This window comes from Balaenoptera ricei, chromosome 1, assembly GCF_028023285.1.
Source record: "Balaenoptera ricei isolate mBalRic1 chromosome 1, mBalRic1.hap2, whole genome shotgun sequence".
Taxonomy (NCBI): Eukaryota; Metazoa; Chordata; class Mammalia; order Artiodactyla; family Balaenopteridae; genus Balaenoptera; species Balaenoptera ricei.
In genome coordinates this window covers 85279831-85297496 of record NC_082639.1, presented here as the reverse complement: position 1 = coordinate 85297496, position 17666 = coordinate 85279831, and the positions used below count along the sequence as shown (strand labels likewise).

Below are 17666 nucleotides of genomic sequence, written 5' to 3'. Positions count from 1 at the left end.
AATGCAGGGGGTCCGGGTTCGATCCCTGGTCCAGGGAACTTAGAGCCCGTAGGCCGCAACTAAAGATCCTGCACGCCTCAACTAAGACCCGACACAGCCAAATAAATATTTTTTAAAAATGAATAAATAAATATGAATACACAAGAACACGTGATCTTAAAAAAAAAAAAAAGATGACACTATAAGGAAATAAATAGCCAGACCAATCCAGATTGTGGCATTTTCTAAAAGAATATAACTAGGTTTCCACAATAAGTCAATGGAACTGAGGGCTGGGGCAGAGGGAGAGGACTTTAACAGAGTAATAGACATTCAGGAGACATAACTACCAAATGCCATGTGTGGCCCCTGAGAAGATCCTATTCTGAACAAATCAATGCTTAAAAAACATTTTTTGAGACAACTGGGGAAATGCAAGATTGACTGGGTATTCAACAACATTAAGAAATCATCATCAATTTTGATAGGTATGATAATCAGGTTTTAATCAATTTTGATCAGGTATGCTTGGTAAGAAAATGTCATTATTTTAGAGAAATTATGGTAATATTTGAGATGACATGATGTTAAGGATTTGCCTCAAAATACAAAAGAAAAAATGAACAGATAAAACAAGTGTGGGAACTAGTGAATTGAGATAATGGATATGATAACTGAAGTCTTTGATAATAAAAACTTAAAAAAAAACACCATGTAAATAACCCATTCAAAAGTAACAAAAACAAAAGCTTTCAGAAGTCATTTAAAAATAAATTTTAAAATATTAAGTTTAAAGTAAGTTTTAAAAAATATATTTAAAAAAAGTTTACTTGTTAATTTTATGCATCATAAACACATAGAAAAGAAAACCAAATCCAATTTAACAGCTAAACAGTATCAGTGGAATTGTACTGATACCAAGACAGATTTACATGGCATGAATAAAGAAAAGTATTAGAATACTGGCTCAATAGGTATAAAGTATGTTTTTATGAGAACACTAATAACTTCACTAAAAAACTACAAACTTTCCTCTATAGCAGTAATTCTCAACTCCCACTACATCTTGGAATCCTGGAATCTTAAAAAATTAGAAACCCACTAATCATTAGGGATTCTCAGTCTACGGTAAGACCTGGTGATTTTGATGTGCAGGAAAGTTTGAGAAACACTGATCTATAAGAACTACATATTTACCCTTATGAATAAATGGTTGTTATATCTGTTCTCAATTACCAATTATTTTCACCTCAGAAGATATCCTATACAAAGTTTGCTTTGCTTTTCTGTTAAAACCTTATGATGAGAACGGCTGCTACTTATTAACTCAAACTACACAGAAGGCTCTAAAGTAAGTATTCTTTGTACGTATTATCTGCATTAATTTTTAAAATGTAGACAACATGATCATGAAAAATTAATTACTTCTAGCAGTTTTTCTAAAAGTGACCCACCCCTTAATAAATTAACTACACTTCTTAAACATGATAAAATGGTCATTATAATGACATCTCAATTTATAATCTCAAGGATTTTTGATCACCTTGTTCTTTGATGTAGAATATGTGAATAACTAATAGTCTGCCAAGTTTGTGATTATGTATTTAAATGTCAAGATTTCTAACTAATTACAAAGCACTCAGTCTCCATTCTTGAATAAATTACATTTTTTGGAGACACTGTGGTCCCTAGCACTAAAAAAAGGAAGCCGAGAACGCTAGTCTTAAAAAATTACTGTGTAAAATAAACCAATTAAAATTTATAATACTGATTCCAAATTAATTAAATTTAGTCAAGTGCTAGGATATAATATAAAAATCATACAAAGTAAAGTGAATCCCCCTAAATATTTAGCAGAAAAGAATTATCACCTAGTATCTGTGTTCTTACAGAATCTTTGAAATAAAAGGATACCAAGCAATTATTTCATTTTGGACAAGTACTCTTTGAGGAAGACTCAAGCAGGAAATGGATCCTATCAATATTAGTTTGTTGTACTTTGAAGTCACCTGACTTATTAAATATCACTAGAAGCAAATAAACAGAGAAAAAAATGTAGTCACCATTCCAGAAGGCATGACCTCACTAACGCAACAGTGTATGTCACTATTAAGAGTGTTTCATGACTACTTTAAAAAGCAAAACAGTAAGTGGTTCCTCATAAAGATAACAATACCCACCAAAGGTGTGGCGGGTAAAAAAAAGTTACCTTAATGTCCTGTAAATGGAAACGTTTGGATTGTGATGAATTATTTTAAAATATTTTCCCGTAACTAGCCAGTCTAAAATATAAGTATAAAGTTGAATGCTTAGCTCATACCAAATATGAACATAATATCCTTAATATACATTTTACGTTTTGTACATCCTAATAGAAAGAATCCAGACAACCAATTCAGAGACTTGTAAGTACCTAATAAGCATTGAAAAATTATAAACTAGTTCATAAAATAATAACAATTATAATAAGCTGGTAGAGGAAAAAGTACAATAGCCAGCCTCATATACCATTCATGTTAGTTTAAATTAACATCAACATTCTAGAAAGAAATTTGCAACAAGATTCAGAAGGCTTTAACATTTTCTTTGACCCAATGATTCTAGTTCTAGGAATCTAGTCTAAGTAAATAAGAGACAAAAAATTATGTACAGGTGTTTGTCACAGCGCCATTTATACTAATGAAAAGTATGAAAGTAGACTAAATGTCCAACATACTTCCAAAAGTATTATATATCCACTAGAATGTTATGAAGCTATTATAATTATCATTTTTCCAAAAAATTCTCAGTAGAATAATTCAAATAAAACACAAAACTGCAAATAGTGTGCTTTTAATTTTGTACAAAATATGTATTTACATAGAAAGAAAAAAATATCAAAATATAAGTAATCTCATAAATTATAAATTCCATTATTTGATTTTTAAAACTTGTAACTCACCCACTTTCAAAAACTACTTGCAGACATTTAAAATAAAAAACCCCAGTTTTAAGATGTAAAACCATTATAACAGGTAAACGATGAAGTCATTTAATAAAGGAAGGTAAATTCACATATTTTCACTACAAAATATTTTCCTTGTTCTTATCAGGCAGAGCACAGAAACAAAAATACAGACATACCTTGGAGATACTGCAGCTTTGGTTCCAGACCACCACAATAAAGCAAGTATTGCAATAAAGTGAGTCACACAAATTTTATGGTTTTCCTGTGCATATAAAAGCTATGTTTACAGTATACCGTAGTCTATTAGGTGTGTAAACATCATTATGTCTAAAAAAAATGTATATACCTTAATTACAAAATACTTTATTGCTAAAAAATGCTAACCATCATCTGACAATGCAGGGTTGCCACAAACCTTCAATTTGTTTTTAAAAAACAAAAACAAAACAGTATCTGTGAAGCACAATGAAACGAGGTATGCCAGCATATTATATTAAAATATTCAAGACAGAGCTGGAAGAAGACACCAGACGAATTAATTTACTAAGAACTGAGCAACTTTACTCATATTCTTTTAATGCAAAAATGTAGAACATTTGAAAAATGATAAAAGCACTGAATAAGACAGAAGTTAGTTATGGCATAACTTCATAATCTTTTATGAGAAAGACATTATTATTACTTTAAAAAAATTCCATCAAAGCCATGAGATTACAAGGAAAATGATGATGAATTCCCTCTAACCATGACTCCACCCAGAATCAAAAACACATACGAACTCATCTAACTACACCCAAATGAGCAAACACATATAGCTCGTAGGGTCCAAGAAAGTGATTATTATGGTCATATGTTTGACGCTAGCTGAAGTTTCTTGGTATTTTACCCTTGTTTCTTTAATGAGTTGCATGTAATATTTTAAATTTCTTAGAAACTACTATAAAAAATCTTGTTGTCATCTTCTACTTTGGTTATTTTAAGGATTAAATAATGTATCTACTAAGTGACTTGCAGAATGCCTATGACATAGAAGCTCTTCAATAAATGTTGATTTTTGTCTTTTCTATAAAATAATTTCTATCAGTTAAAAAAATGTAAAAAAAAAAAAAAGTAAGAATTCACAGTAACAATTACAAGCAAAGGCCATGTATCACTCATTATTGTCTCACTCTTGACTTTAAAAAATGGTACACCATGTAATAGTCAATATTATCTACTTACAAGCCAAGTTGAGGGAATAAAGCCTTAAATTATCCCCACACAGTGATAGAGATTCTCTCAAGAAAGAATGTTGTCAACCTAAAGAATCTATTATGGTCATGATAAACTGCTATGACTTGTGCTTAGATGTATTAGACAATTAGAATAAAGGGTCAGTTTTGTCTAAAATTACCAGAATTAATTTCACATATCAAATGCTCCTCTTGTGCATTAGTGTGTGTCGGTTCATAGATGTATCACTTATATTACATATTTATAAATGGATAACACATGCTACATATTCACAGTAAGTAAATATTTCCAAAAATTACTTCATTCTAATGCTTTTCCTTTTTTAATTGATGAACATAAACTAAACTGTAAGAACTAGTTTGTGACTCATCAATCTTGGGTTCCATATGTATAGAAACACTCATTTAAAGATAATCTTACAAACTTCAGAAACCAAGAATTTCCTGAATACATCAAATAAAACTGTAAAATTTCATCTTAAATTATAAATCACTTATTTTACTTACAAAATAACATTTTCCTTTATTTTTTCTTCATCTTGACTCTGTCAACTATTAGTTGCAAATTTTTGTTTTGTTTTGTTTTTTGATTAGGTGGGTCAAATCCATTGTAGAATGAGGTGAAATACAATGATTAAGACAAAATGCAAATACTGATAAATACCAAAATAAATTTTATATAAAGTTCTTTCTAGTTAAAATTGTTTAAAAGAGAGAGTATAATATGCTTTGAAAAAATCTATACACCTACTCCCATCATATGTTCCATCTGTTAGCTTTTGTTTGCGCAGTGCTAAATTGAAACAATTAGATTGGCCCTAAAGAATATGCACAAGGGCCCCTAGACAGCATGACTTCAATTTAAAGTGTGAATATTTTATTAAGAACTCAACAGTATTTCTTCATTAGAGCTTTTCCTCTTCTATTCTGGGAGAGAAGATGAGAGTGGTGAAAAAGAATATAACTGATATAATTTTCATTATACTTATGAATTTAGGGTTTTCTTCCAACAGCATTCATATGCTTTCTTACCTGATGGGGGGAGAAACCTAACTTCTTAAATTCCAAAATGGGAGATTCATTATACTTACTGGAGTTTAACAGGCACTTTCCCATTTGGCAAAATGGGAGAAAAGTGGTATAGACAATAAAAATCATACCTAAGAGAGATGTCTCCTTGGCAAATGCTGCAGCAATAGCTGGGTCCAATGCAGGTTGTCCATCCCCAGATGGAAGATCAGGTCGAGTATAATCCCTACTTTTATCATTGTTGTATTTTACATTCAAATTCACAAGTTTGGAAAAATCAATCCTTAGGGTACAGCAAGCATTATAAATATTCTGACCATCTAGGGCCTGTAAAAGTGAACAAAATACATCAGCAATCTTAAGAAATAAAAATTAGAAAAAGTATGACTTTGACAATAAAACTCAACAATGAAAAACTGCACACAAAAGCCGCCAGGAAAGGGATCAAATTCCATACCCTGTTCTTTACTATCCCAGCTGTACATATATTGGTTTCCACAAATACTATCTTCTTTAAATAGAAAAGTGTTACCTAAATCTAAAATACAACCAGTTAAACATATGTGCTAATACTTTTAATTTTAAAAATCTGCAGATATTTTAATTTAAAAAAATTAACAAGGGTCACAAATATAGTCAGTCCTGCCAAAGTAGTACCATAAACAGTCTGCACAATACTTTAAAGTTAATTTTATTATACACATATCTTTTGCTGGATGGTAACACTTACAAAAATTGGTATAGGTATAAGGTAACTTCTGTTTGATGCCACATTAAATGAGGTGCCTCAAGACAAATAAATATCACTATGATGCATAATAGCAACTACCATGAAATGAGCAAAAACTCTTGGGTTGGCCAATAAGTTTGTCTGGGTTTTCCATAACATATTAAGGAAAACCCCAACAAACATTTTGGCCAATCCAATATTATCTTCCTTAACCTAGGTTGTTCAACCTGAATCAGAATAACTTGCTGAATAAGCAAATTCAACGTCATCCCAGGAAAGTTCTGGAATAGAAGGAGTACAAACTCTAGAGTTGAAAGGTCATCTTGAACAAGTTATTTAACCTTTCTGAATCTCAGAATCTTTCTGAACCTGGAAAACAGAGATGACAATGGCTGCCATGTTTCCTTGCAGGATTATGAGGATTAGATAAAAGATCACATATGTAAAAGCATATCATGAATTATAAAGGACTGTGCTGCTGTTATGATGATTATGTTTTTTTCTGTTCCTATATAATCACCAATGCTACTCCAGCTGGACAGAAACCTGGAACGAACTAGAGAACAGGGGAACACACTGTTAATTTTTCATTAGAAGAATGAACATTTACTGTATAAAATAACAGTCCAGAAATGAAGAACATGTTTAGCTCTATAATTCACCTCAAAAATGAAAACAATTCTTCTGATAAAAATACATAAATAGATCACGCAGACCAAGATCTATTAAGTGTGTAAAACCAGAACTATATTAATAGTAGACCAACATATTTTTCACATTTGATGTTTGAAAGAGAATTTTTGTATTACCTCAGTATGACTATTTTAATTGTCACATTGTTGAAGAAGGAAAGTAACTGAAACAGACTTAAATATAATCAAGAGTGCCCTGTTACGGAAAAAGTAAACCTCTAGAGCTCCTTATGTATATAAAGCTTATAATTAAAATATTCCCACTCTAACAAAAGAAAACCCGTTCCTTTAATATACAAAATTAAGATTTATCCAAGGGGGAAAGTGTTGGGGGGGGGGGGTGGTGGTGGGATGAATTGGGAGATTGGGATTGACATGTATACACTAATATGTATAAAACAGATAATAAGAACCTGCTGTATAAAAAAATAAATAAAATAAAATTCAAAAAAAAGTTAAGATTTATGTGAATATATTTACCAAGCTAAAAACTAACCTAAAAACACAATTCAACCCAAGTTCACCAATTTCAATACATTACTGGTGAAAACTCACTTAAAGGGACTACATACACATCAGGATTTGAATTATATTTGAATTAGGCAATGTACCTATCATCACATGAGAATGAAAGCCAAGTATCAACTCTCTCAGCCAGAATAATATAAGTATTAATTCAATACTCTGCTGTAAAGGCAAACAAAGCATTGAAAATAGGTCTTCATTTACTCTTTCCTATAGGGGAAATGTTGAGCCAAGTAATAGAATCTGTATCTCTCCCCAATATATGAACATCAAAAGATGAGCAGCAAAATTCACTCTTAGGTGACTATTTCAATAACATCATACAAAAAAATCTGATATCTCGTAAGAAAAGACCTGGCTTTGGGTCATATTATCTAAATTAATGCAAAAAGTAATGTACTGACACAAAATCACTAACTTCACAATAAGCAGAGTTTCTTTGGGGCTGAGTTCTTTCAATGAGGTTGACTGCCAAATACCTACAATGAATATGCTAACTGCTAGAAAGCCCTCTAGAAGCCTTTGACATTCTTCCTTTAATTAAAAAAAAAATATCTTTATGTAGATGGAAGATACACAAGTATACCTAAGATACAAAAGCTAGAGAAATCAGGAAACAATATGTAAATTAAAATCACCTGTTAGCAACATACGAGAGGAACAAGAGCTGAGGATACATGAGAATAGAAATCCAGGCACTTTCAATAGCTGGCTGAGGTAAGATGACTACAAATGAGGTAAGGAGAAAAATCAAATTAAACTATATATGCAAGCTCACTTCAAGCTCATGTGTTTGCAAAATTCCAGGAAATAATGGCAGCACACAAGTCAGTCTGTGTTCAGCAGTCGGGACTGCAGTGATCTTGCTAGAGCAAAGATTTCTGACAGTAAAAGCTCAAGTTAATTTGCAGAAAGGCCTCTCAAATGTGTCTATGCAAAGGGAAGGTTTGGAGTACACAAAAACAATCAGGAAAAAGTATTTTCATATGAAGTATAAGATTTATGGCAAAAACATGGTAAACTCAGTAAAAACGTTAAATACAGAATGTATAATTAACAACACAATAAAATACTGCATATGGATTAAAAACAGGAAAAGCCACCAATGAAACTAATGAAATACACTCTCCTGGAAGGAATCATTAATGAGAAACAATCCACTTGCATATTAAAACAGAGTGACCATATTAAAGGATTTCCAAAAGACACAGTGTCACTGTCCAGTGTCAACTGTACACATTCCTAATAGAAATAGATAACACACCTGAAAAGGTGTCTCTAATAACATAAAAACAAAAACAGCTATTTTCTACCATGTGTGTTATAATTTCAGGGTTGTATAAAACAATTTTTAAAAGTCCAGGTGAAAAGGAGATTACTTCTATTTCTCGAAAATATAGAAACCGAACTAGAAAGCCACAGTAAGTGATATCTTTGCCCAGTACACTGCTTGACAATAAACAAGATTTTTGAAAAATGCATTAGGGCATTTTCTTTAATAAATGTGAAGATCATTTAAAACAATTTACTTTTTACTTGACAATTATGATTGTTACAATGACTTGTGATTACCACCCTAAATGTCAACCCTCAATATACATTACCTTTTCTGTTGACTTAAGAGGTTTTTAAAGCCAACCTCAGGACAAATTTAGGAGATGGTTACATTTTTCCCCTCCAACCCTCACTAATAAAACTCCATTGTTAATATGTTTTTTTCCGAGTTGCTCTTCTCTTATAAAGCAAAATGCTAGGGGGAAAGAATTCCAATTAACTGAAAATAATTGCCAAAGATCATAACTAATATATGGAAAGTTTGATTGGCTCTGTCACTCAAGCTGCCTTTACATAGCAGTGATTCCCAGGGCATTCAAAACAAAACAGAGTAGTGGGCTCCCAACCCCAAAGATTAGAACTGTTAGTTCAGGATAGCCAAAGAGTCCCATTTTGTATAAGCAATCTATATGATAAGAATGTATCTGGACCACAGTCTGATAAGAATGGGCTCTGGACCATACTTTAAAGAATACTATAATTCTCTTGCCCCAAACCTAAAAGTACACTATGCCTGCTAAATGAATTCCCAGGGCGTAAGCAATATTTTGTCATTCTCTCATTCATTTGAACAACAATCATTATAGAAGTGGAGAAGCAGGCTTGAGATTCTCTTCCCAAATTCTTATTCCTTACCTATAAATTTTACATGATCTCTACTGTTTTAACAAGCATAAAAATACAGCAACTGAATTACAAAGTTTAGAACCAAATCATTTTATAATACACCGAGATGTACATGGATGGTTGAAGGTTGGAAGGATCTACAGCACTCCAGATGCTGGGAAAGTTGTGACACGGGTTGAAAAAGCCCTAATACTGTAATACAACATACACTATGCTAGGTTCTAAAAATGTAGCAGGGAACAAAGTAGACATGATACTCACTCATATATAACTTATAGTCCAACAGATAATACACTTAACAAGTAATTATAAGTTTGGTGTGCAGTGGTGAGAACTAAGAAAGGAAGGGATCCAATCTAGTTGAAAGGTTATGAAAGACCTCTCTGAGAAGAGACTTCTAAACTGATACTTGAAAGAGAGGTAGAAGTTGGGCATAAAGAGATGGAGAGAACAGTTTCAGCAAACAGAACAGCAAGCTGTAAGCCCAGAGATCAGAGAATATATAGCATATGCAAGCATTTAAAGAAGTCCAATATGGTTAAAGAGGTGGAAGATGAGACTGGAGAGGCAAGATTTAGTTTTATAAGCTATGTTAAAGAAGGAGAATTTTATATTAAGGACAAAAATCAGTCACTGAAGGGCACTGAGAAAGGAAGAAATGACTTTGAGATCATTCTTAAAACTCAAAGTGGTGAGTTTTGTCAGAAGGCCAATGAAGCACAGATTTAAGAGATGATGGCTTAGATCAGTGCTACTCAAACTGTGGTTCATGGACTAGCAACCCAAGTCACTCTGCATGAAGAGAAGCTTGTGTCCGAATTTATTATCAACACTGACACTAAACAAACTATAGCTAAAAGTATGCTGATTTGTATTTTGGCACAAGCTCCTTGTAGCATCAAAGACCAACACTTCGAATGACACTAGCTTAGACTATGGTGATGGCAAGAGAGTTGGAGACAAAAGGATAGATTCAACAGAAATTTAGGATCTAGAATCAGTACTATTTGGTATTAAGCTGAAAGGAAAAGGAATAAAGGAAGATTCAATGTTTTCTGGCTTGTTTCTTAGATTCATAGTACCTTGAACCTTTATTGACATAGAAAATACAGGCTTTCGTATTTTTGGTGGTGGGGGGTGGTGGTGACAGGAGTTAATTGAACACGCTAAGTTTGAAGGTGCCCCATGGTCCATGGGTTCCTAATCTGGGTCTCTTAGAAGAGGTCTGAGCTAGAAAAAGTGATGTGAGTACTGTCAGAATCACAAAGGTGTAACTGAGCTGTGTGTAACAGCTGAAGTCCCCGTGGTGGAAGGGGAGGGATATAACAAGGAAGGGACAGAGAGGTGGGATATATATAGGTGAGAAGTGTCAGAGACCACGAGAAAAGAGGATTTTAAGAAAGGGAAAGAAAGGTTCAATGTCAAATGTTACCTAAGGTTAGTTAAGATAAGGACTGAATAATTCTGTTGAGATTTAGCTACTCTAGTGATCATTGGTGACACGAGGGAGAAAAATATGGATAAATAGCGGCTAAAACCAAATTACTCTAAGTAGAGAAATAAGAAGAGGATAATAAGTATTAACAGCAAATAAAGACAGCTTATTTAAGAAGTCTAGTTATAAATGAAAAAAGGGAAGAGAGACAAGGTGTTAGATGGACAGATATATGGAATACAGAATTAAGGGTAAATTCATTTAAAAAATGAAAGAACACTTAAGCACACTTGAAACACTGGTGAGAAGTAACCAACAAAGAGAAAAATACAAGAGAAAGAGGGGATGAAAATGCAAAGGCTCTTAAGAGGCAGAAGAGGATGGTATCTGGTGTTTACTGGTCTTAGAAATACCTATGCCTTTTATTTAGAAGAGACAGATATGTGTGGGTATAAGTAGATTTTGTGAGAAATACTGATGGAGTTTCCATCTGATAGTTTCTATTTTTTCTGAGAAGCAGCAGGCAAGGTCGTAAGAAAGAGTGAAGAGAGACTTGGTGGAAAGAGAAATTTCAATCCGATATAGTCATTGTGGAAAATGGGAGAACAGACTGAAGAAATGTGGTAAGATTTTGCAAGCAGAGGGCCTATTTGTAGTTGATGCTGAAGAATTTAAACTGGTACCAATTGGTTAGATTATGTGATATTCTCTAGGTACAGTCCACAGTCCAGATAAAGGCATCAAGAAAAATGACTGGAGTCATCAAAAGTATATGTTTAAACAAGGAATCTGGATTAAAAGAAATTGGGACAAGCAAGTTTAGGAAACAAACTCCTTTTTCCTTCTCCAATAAGTGAAATATAGTTGAGTTCAGATACCAGAATAAAAGCTTAATTATTACCTACTTTCTTAGAATTACAATTGTAGATCTTTGCAGAGAAGAACTGAGTGTATATAAACATTCACAAACACCAAGTGTAATGCTTATTTTCTGTGCACAGAAGACTGGTTAAATGAAAACCTATCAAATACTGAAAGATATATATAAACTACTTTCCCCATTGAGTTGTAGAGCCCAAATGCAGTATTAATTCTGAATCAAATTCCATTTCACTGGTCCTTTACCAAATACTCCTCCTCTGGATCAGAAGGGAATGACAAAGAAAATATTCCATATTAAGAAAAATGCACACTATATTTAAATTTGTTTGAAGCTGTGAAAAGTGCCATCGAGAACATGGCTTCTAGATTGTCTGCTATTCATCAAACCTCATACCACAATGATTTTGGTAACTCTTTAAATATAAAATAGCTCCAAAGTTGGAGGGCTGGGGCATGTTAGGAAAGACAATTATTTTTTTTTAAAGAACTGTAATTGCTGAAAAGGGAAACATAATATAATTAGATCATGCAATTGGGAACCAGTGAGTAGCAACACACTGGAGAAAAGTAGACTAAAAAAATGTCAACTTTACAGATAGTGTACATTATAAGTAATTTACTTCTTTAAATCTTAGCATCCCCTTGTAACACAGGAAAAATTCCTGTTCTGTTTATAACACGGAGTAGTCAGAAAAAAATGAGATAACAGCACTTGGTAAACCATTTCAATTATGCTATTATTACTAGTAAAGCCTTTCTGCTACCTGAAGCTATTTTTGCTCCCCAAATGAGATTCTAAGGATGAAATGCAATGAAACAATAATTAAAAATGCCCTGGTTCCATACAAGCTATCTTGATCTGGAGGAAGTACTGAAGTAATAGACCATAATTAGTCTGAAAGTAAAAGTGTGAAAGGGAGAAAAAAGGTAAGACAAATATAAGTAGAGACAGTTGATTTAATGGTTTAATAATAAATATTTAATGTTTTAATAATGGAATAAAAATGAGATACTACAGCACAAGAAGTTAAAGAGACAGACAAAGGTAGATTTAAATAAGATACACAAACAGAAGATTAGGCATTTAGAAACAAAGATATGGTATGCAGTTTTCAGTGGTAGCTAATGACAGGGGTAGATTTTACTGCTTTGAACAGTTTCTTACTGTCCATATAAAATAACAACAACAACAACAAAAAGGTAAGTAATGTGAATAAAAGGGAGACTAAGAACTTATTCAAAAAACCTATCTTTTAAAAAAATACTTAAAAAGAATACTGGAAATAGACTGAGAGCCTATCATAGCATTGAGCCACACGTCTATTGATGTATTTCAGCCAAACTATCTTATAGCTAAATTAATTACTTTGAAACTCCCACTGGAAAATGTAAAATCTTATACAGGTATGCATGCACAATACAATCCTGCTATATCCTCAAGAGCACAAAACTTCTGGACCTAAATCAAACAAAAATGCAAAATATAAGCCTATATTACAGATAACTACAAATATGAGTAATGTTAAAAATAAACATTTTTTTTTATCATAAATACTAAGCTTTTCTAATACTATCTTAATGACAATAATGTGTGCCATCTAAAATGCTATATGGTATTGCTAAGTTATGTCAGTATTAATAACATTAGCTATACATATATATGTGTATATACATATATATTATCTGCCACTGAAAATTACAAACACAAAATCTGCCACTGTCTCCAAAAAAAGCTAGACTTACTAGTTTTGCTTGCTGAGCATTTACTGGATCGCCATACTGGAGAAGAGCTTGAAACTGGTTATTTTTTGTAAATGTGATTATCTTCAATACAGCACCAAACTTAGAAAATATCTGTTAAAACATTAAAATCAAAACAAATTTTATCTACTGTATTATTTCTCAATTTTATAGATAAACATGCAAATTAAACTAAACTTACTTGGTGAAGAACATCAAGTGTTACAGGGTAATACATATTGTCAATAATTATTCTAAGCACTGGACTCTGGGCTGGAGTCACTGCACTCTCACTAACTGTGGTGCCACTAAGAGGAGTATTTGCTGTCTGGACAGCTGTCACAGCTTGAAGAACTGCTTGAGCACGCTAAAAAATGAAAGATAAGCACTTTAGAAACATTCCTGGTATTTTCACCTATACTTTGCTACACGTTACAATATTAAATTCTTTTCTAGAACACATATAGAGATTAAATAAAATTTAATACTCAATAAATACTTTTGAGCACCTGCCATGAGCCAGGGATTATAATTCAAGTATTATACTAGTATTTACTTCAAAACAATTATCTAGGGTTTAGGACCAATGTGGAACAAGAAAGACAGTCAGTGTAATTTATTCTCAAAACAACAAGATGTAGTCTGACAGATTCAGAAAATGTTTTAAACAGAAACTTCTAGAGAACAATGAAACTTTAACATTATTCATTCCATAAAAAAGGCACACAGTAAACCTTAACAAGGGGATTAACTAGATTATCCAAAAGAACTCCCATAAACCTTATTATTTCCAATAAATCCGAGAAGAAGAATATTCAGTTACAAATTAAGTCTTTTTTTCATACTAGCATAACTTCTGAAACCAAAATTTTTAGAACAGAGATTGATGTATACCATACTACAAAGCTATAAAATTTTCAGGAATACTTCAAAATAAAATATGAAGAATATTTTCCATACATGTTATGGTATCTAATACACTATTATTTTACATAGGACTAGTAAGATATTGATAATTAAACCATGACAGATCAACTATTATAAGACACATCTTGATTTCTGAGATTTTAAAATGTGAAAAAATATATATATGGAACTGAAAAAATACAGTATTTTTAGAAAATCTGTCAACTAAATCATATGTTAAATGCTCCAAAAAGACTGCCTTTATTACTATTATGCCTTTCCTATTATTACTGACAGATTCACTGATAAGGAATAATTTCTTTCTACCTTATCTGGGGTCAGAAAACCTATATAAAGGCAAATAACTGTTAGCTATAATAATGACAAATACCTCTACACTGCTTTATAGTTTGAAAAAGTTGTATTGGCAGATAACAGGAATATAAACAGAGCACAGTGATGAATGAAAAGGAAGGTGGACACAAAAGAATGAGAACACTTATGATAATAAGGAATGATCAGTGTTCCCTTCAGCAGCACATATACTAAAATTGGAACAACACAGAGATTAGCATGGCCCTATACAAATATGACCTCAAAATCATGAAGTGTCACATTTTTTCTGGACCTATTAACTAATGTGGTGGTGGTAATCATTTTGCAAAATATAAATATATCACATCACCTTAAAACTCAAACAATGTGTATGTGAATTATACCTCAAAAAAGGTGGGAGGATGGTCATTTCACTGAAATATTATATAACCAGGAAATCATATAGCTTGGTACTCAAAGAGATCACATACTCATCTAGTCAAACTTCATCATCTAAATGCTAATTAAGTAAAATATGACCTATAAATTTATGTTAAAGTGACTTGTTAATTCAAATCCAACATTTTGAAACATACAATAAATATTTAATACAATGGGCACATTTATACTACTATAAAGAATAGTTATAAAAAAAGAGGGATAAAAAGATTTCTAGAACAATGTTTGTTAATTTAAACATCTGAACATATTTAACCCAATATATATTTAACTAAAGTATTTTAAGTAGCTCACTGCAAGTAGCTCACTGTTCACTTTCTTCATTAGTGATCATGTCTTTATATACATTTATTAAAATAAGCATGGAAATATCACAACTTAGAACAACTCTAACATCTGCTATTTTAAACAATGGAACGTCTTCTTAAAATAGGAATCACATGATCATGGTGTACTATCCAAACAGTATAAAAAGTTAAGGTTCCTCTGCAACCCAGTTACCCTGTCTGCTTTCCCTACATACACAAGCATATATGTATATATGTACACCATACAAACATGTTAAGTACTCATCTACTGCATACTTTTCTTTCCCATACTATTCACTGTTCTCCATCTTCCTTTTTCACTTTAACAATTACATTCTCTATTATCATTAACAAGTAACTTCATACATTTTTTTGCATACTTTTCTTTCCCATACTATTCACTGTTCTCCATCTTCCTTTTTCACTTTAACAATTACATTCTCTATTATCATTAACAAGTAACTTCATACATTTTTTTTTGTCTCATTTATGTGTAGCTTTTTTTTTTAACATCTTTATTGGAGTATAATTGCTTTACAATGGTGTGTTAGTTTCTGCTTCATAACAAAGTGAATCAGCTATACATATATCCCCACATCTCCTCCCTCTTGCATCTCCCTCCCCCATTTTTTTTAAATAAATAAATTTACTTATTTATTTATTTATTTTTGGCTGCATTGCGTCTTCGTTGCTGTGTGCGGGCTTTCTCTAGTTGTGGCGAGTAGGGGCTACTCTTCGTTGCGGTGCGCAGGCTTCTCATTGCGGTGGCTTCTCTTGTTTCAGAGCACGGGCTCTAGGCGCGTGGGTTTCAGTAGTTGTGGCATGTGGGCTCAGTAGTTGTGGTTTGCAGGCTCTAGAGAGGCAGGCTCAGTAGTGTGGTGCACGGGCTTAGTTGCTCTGCAGCATGTGGGATCTTCCTGGACCAGGGCTCGAACCCATGTCTCCTGCACTGGCAGGCGGATTCTTAACCACTGCGTCACCAGGGAAGCCTCTTCATACGTTTTTAAAAAAAATTCATGGAGCAGAGTTGGCTTGCCAACCTAGATTTTAATTAAACTTCATATTGAAACAATCATATACACATAAAAGGACACAAATCATAAGTATATACAGCTCAATAAAACTTCACAAATAGAACATATCTGTGAAAGGACTATCTACATAAAAAATAGAACGTTACCAACACTCCAGAAGCCACACACATGCTTTCTCCCAGTTATATAAATGGAACCATATAGTATGTGTTCTACTTTGATCTGGCTTCTTCCAATAAACGTAATTTTTATGATGTTCATCCAATTTCTAGAGGCACCAGTAGCTTGTTCATTCTTTTTGCCAGTCAGTATTCCAACGAATAAATATACCACAACACATTCTACAGCTGCTGAACGTGTGGATCATTTCCAGCTCTGGGCTATTACATACAGTGTGCCATGAACTTTCTTATACGTATCTTTTCATGCACATATGTATGTATTTTCTCAGATACGTGACTAGTAAAAATTACTACGTCAAAGAATATGTATATGCTCAGCTTTAGTAGATATTTCAAGGTTTTAAAAATGATTCTACCAATTTACATTCTCATCACTTATTTACGGAAGTTCAAGCTTCTCTACATTGTTCCAATACTTGGTACTACCGGTCTTAATTTTATCCAGTATGGTATACATGGCAGTATCTCACTGTGAGCTTCATTTGTATTAAGGGTTCTTAATCCAAACCTAATCCACTCTGTGGATCAGAGGATGGCTTTCAAGGAAACTAACTAATGGGAAACCTGAAGATGTCTAACAAGTGGCCATGTGAAGTAAGAGATGGAAAGGTGGTGCAAAGGCAGGCAGGCCACAATATTCCAGGTAAAAGGGACAGCACAGAAACACAATGGCCTCCAAAGACAAAATAAGAGAAAGCATGCCAGGTTATAGGCGCTACACTTACTACTGGGATAGAAGCACAGGAAAATAGGGTGGGAGTAGCCATAAGACAGAAACAGTACTCATCTCAGAAAGGGCCTTTACCCTGAGCATGAAAAGGATTTGCTGTAGGGGAGTAACTTAGTCAGATTTGGCATTTTAGAAAGAGATACACTCATACACACACACATGCGCAGCTGTACTAGGGAGAAAGAATTGAAGATGAAAATGAAGAAAGATAGTAAAAGAAAGCTATTAGGTAATATAGCCAAGAGATGATTGTGTCTGAGCAAATGAAGTAGCAAGAAAGAAGAAAACTGGGCAGATATTGAAAAGAGTGAATTCACAGGACTTACTGATTTGATGAAAGGTTATGGAAGAATTCATGAT

The 17666-nt window shown here is 32.9% G+C and overlaps 1 protein-coding gene and 1 non-coding gene across 6 annotated transcripts in view; one reads left to right on the top strand and one right to left on the bottom strand.

Annotated features, from left to right (window-relative positions):
• The window catches only part of PTBP2 (polypyrimidine tract binding protein 2), an 85926-nt gene that overhangs the window by 20044 nt on the left and 48216 nt on the right, over positions 1-17666 (bottom strand). For all 5 annotated transcript variants that reach the window (XM_059926774.1, XM_059926760.1, XM_059926769.1 and 2 more), the window contains exons 6-8: positions 13575-13739; positions 13376-13486; positions 5319-5514 (exon numbers count right to left, since the gene is read on the bottom strand). In XM_059926774.1, coding sequence (XP_059782757.1) covers positions 5319-5514; positions 13376-13486; positions 13575-13739 — 472 coding nt within the window. The remainder of the gene's footprint in view (positions 1-5318; positions 5515-13375; positions 13487-13574; positions 13740-17666) is intronic.
• On the top strand, positions 14800-14901 carry LOC132354676 (U6 spliceosomal RNA). The gene has a single exon (XR_009499365.1). It is a non-coding gene; the product is annotated as a U6 spliceosomal RNA (small nuclear RNA).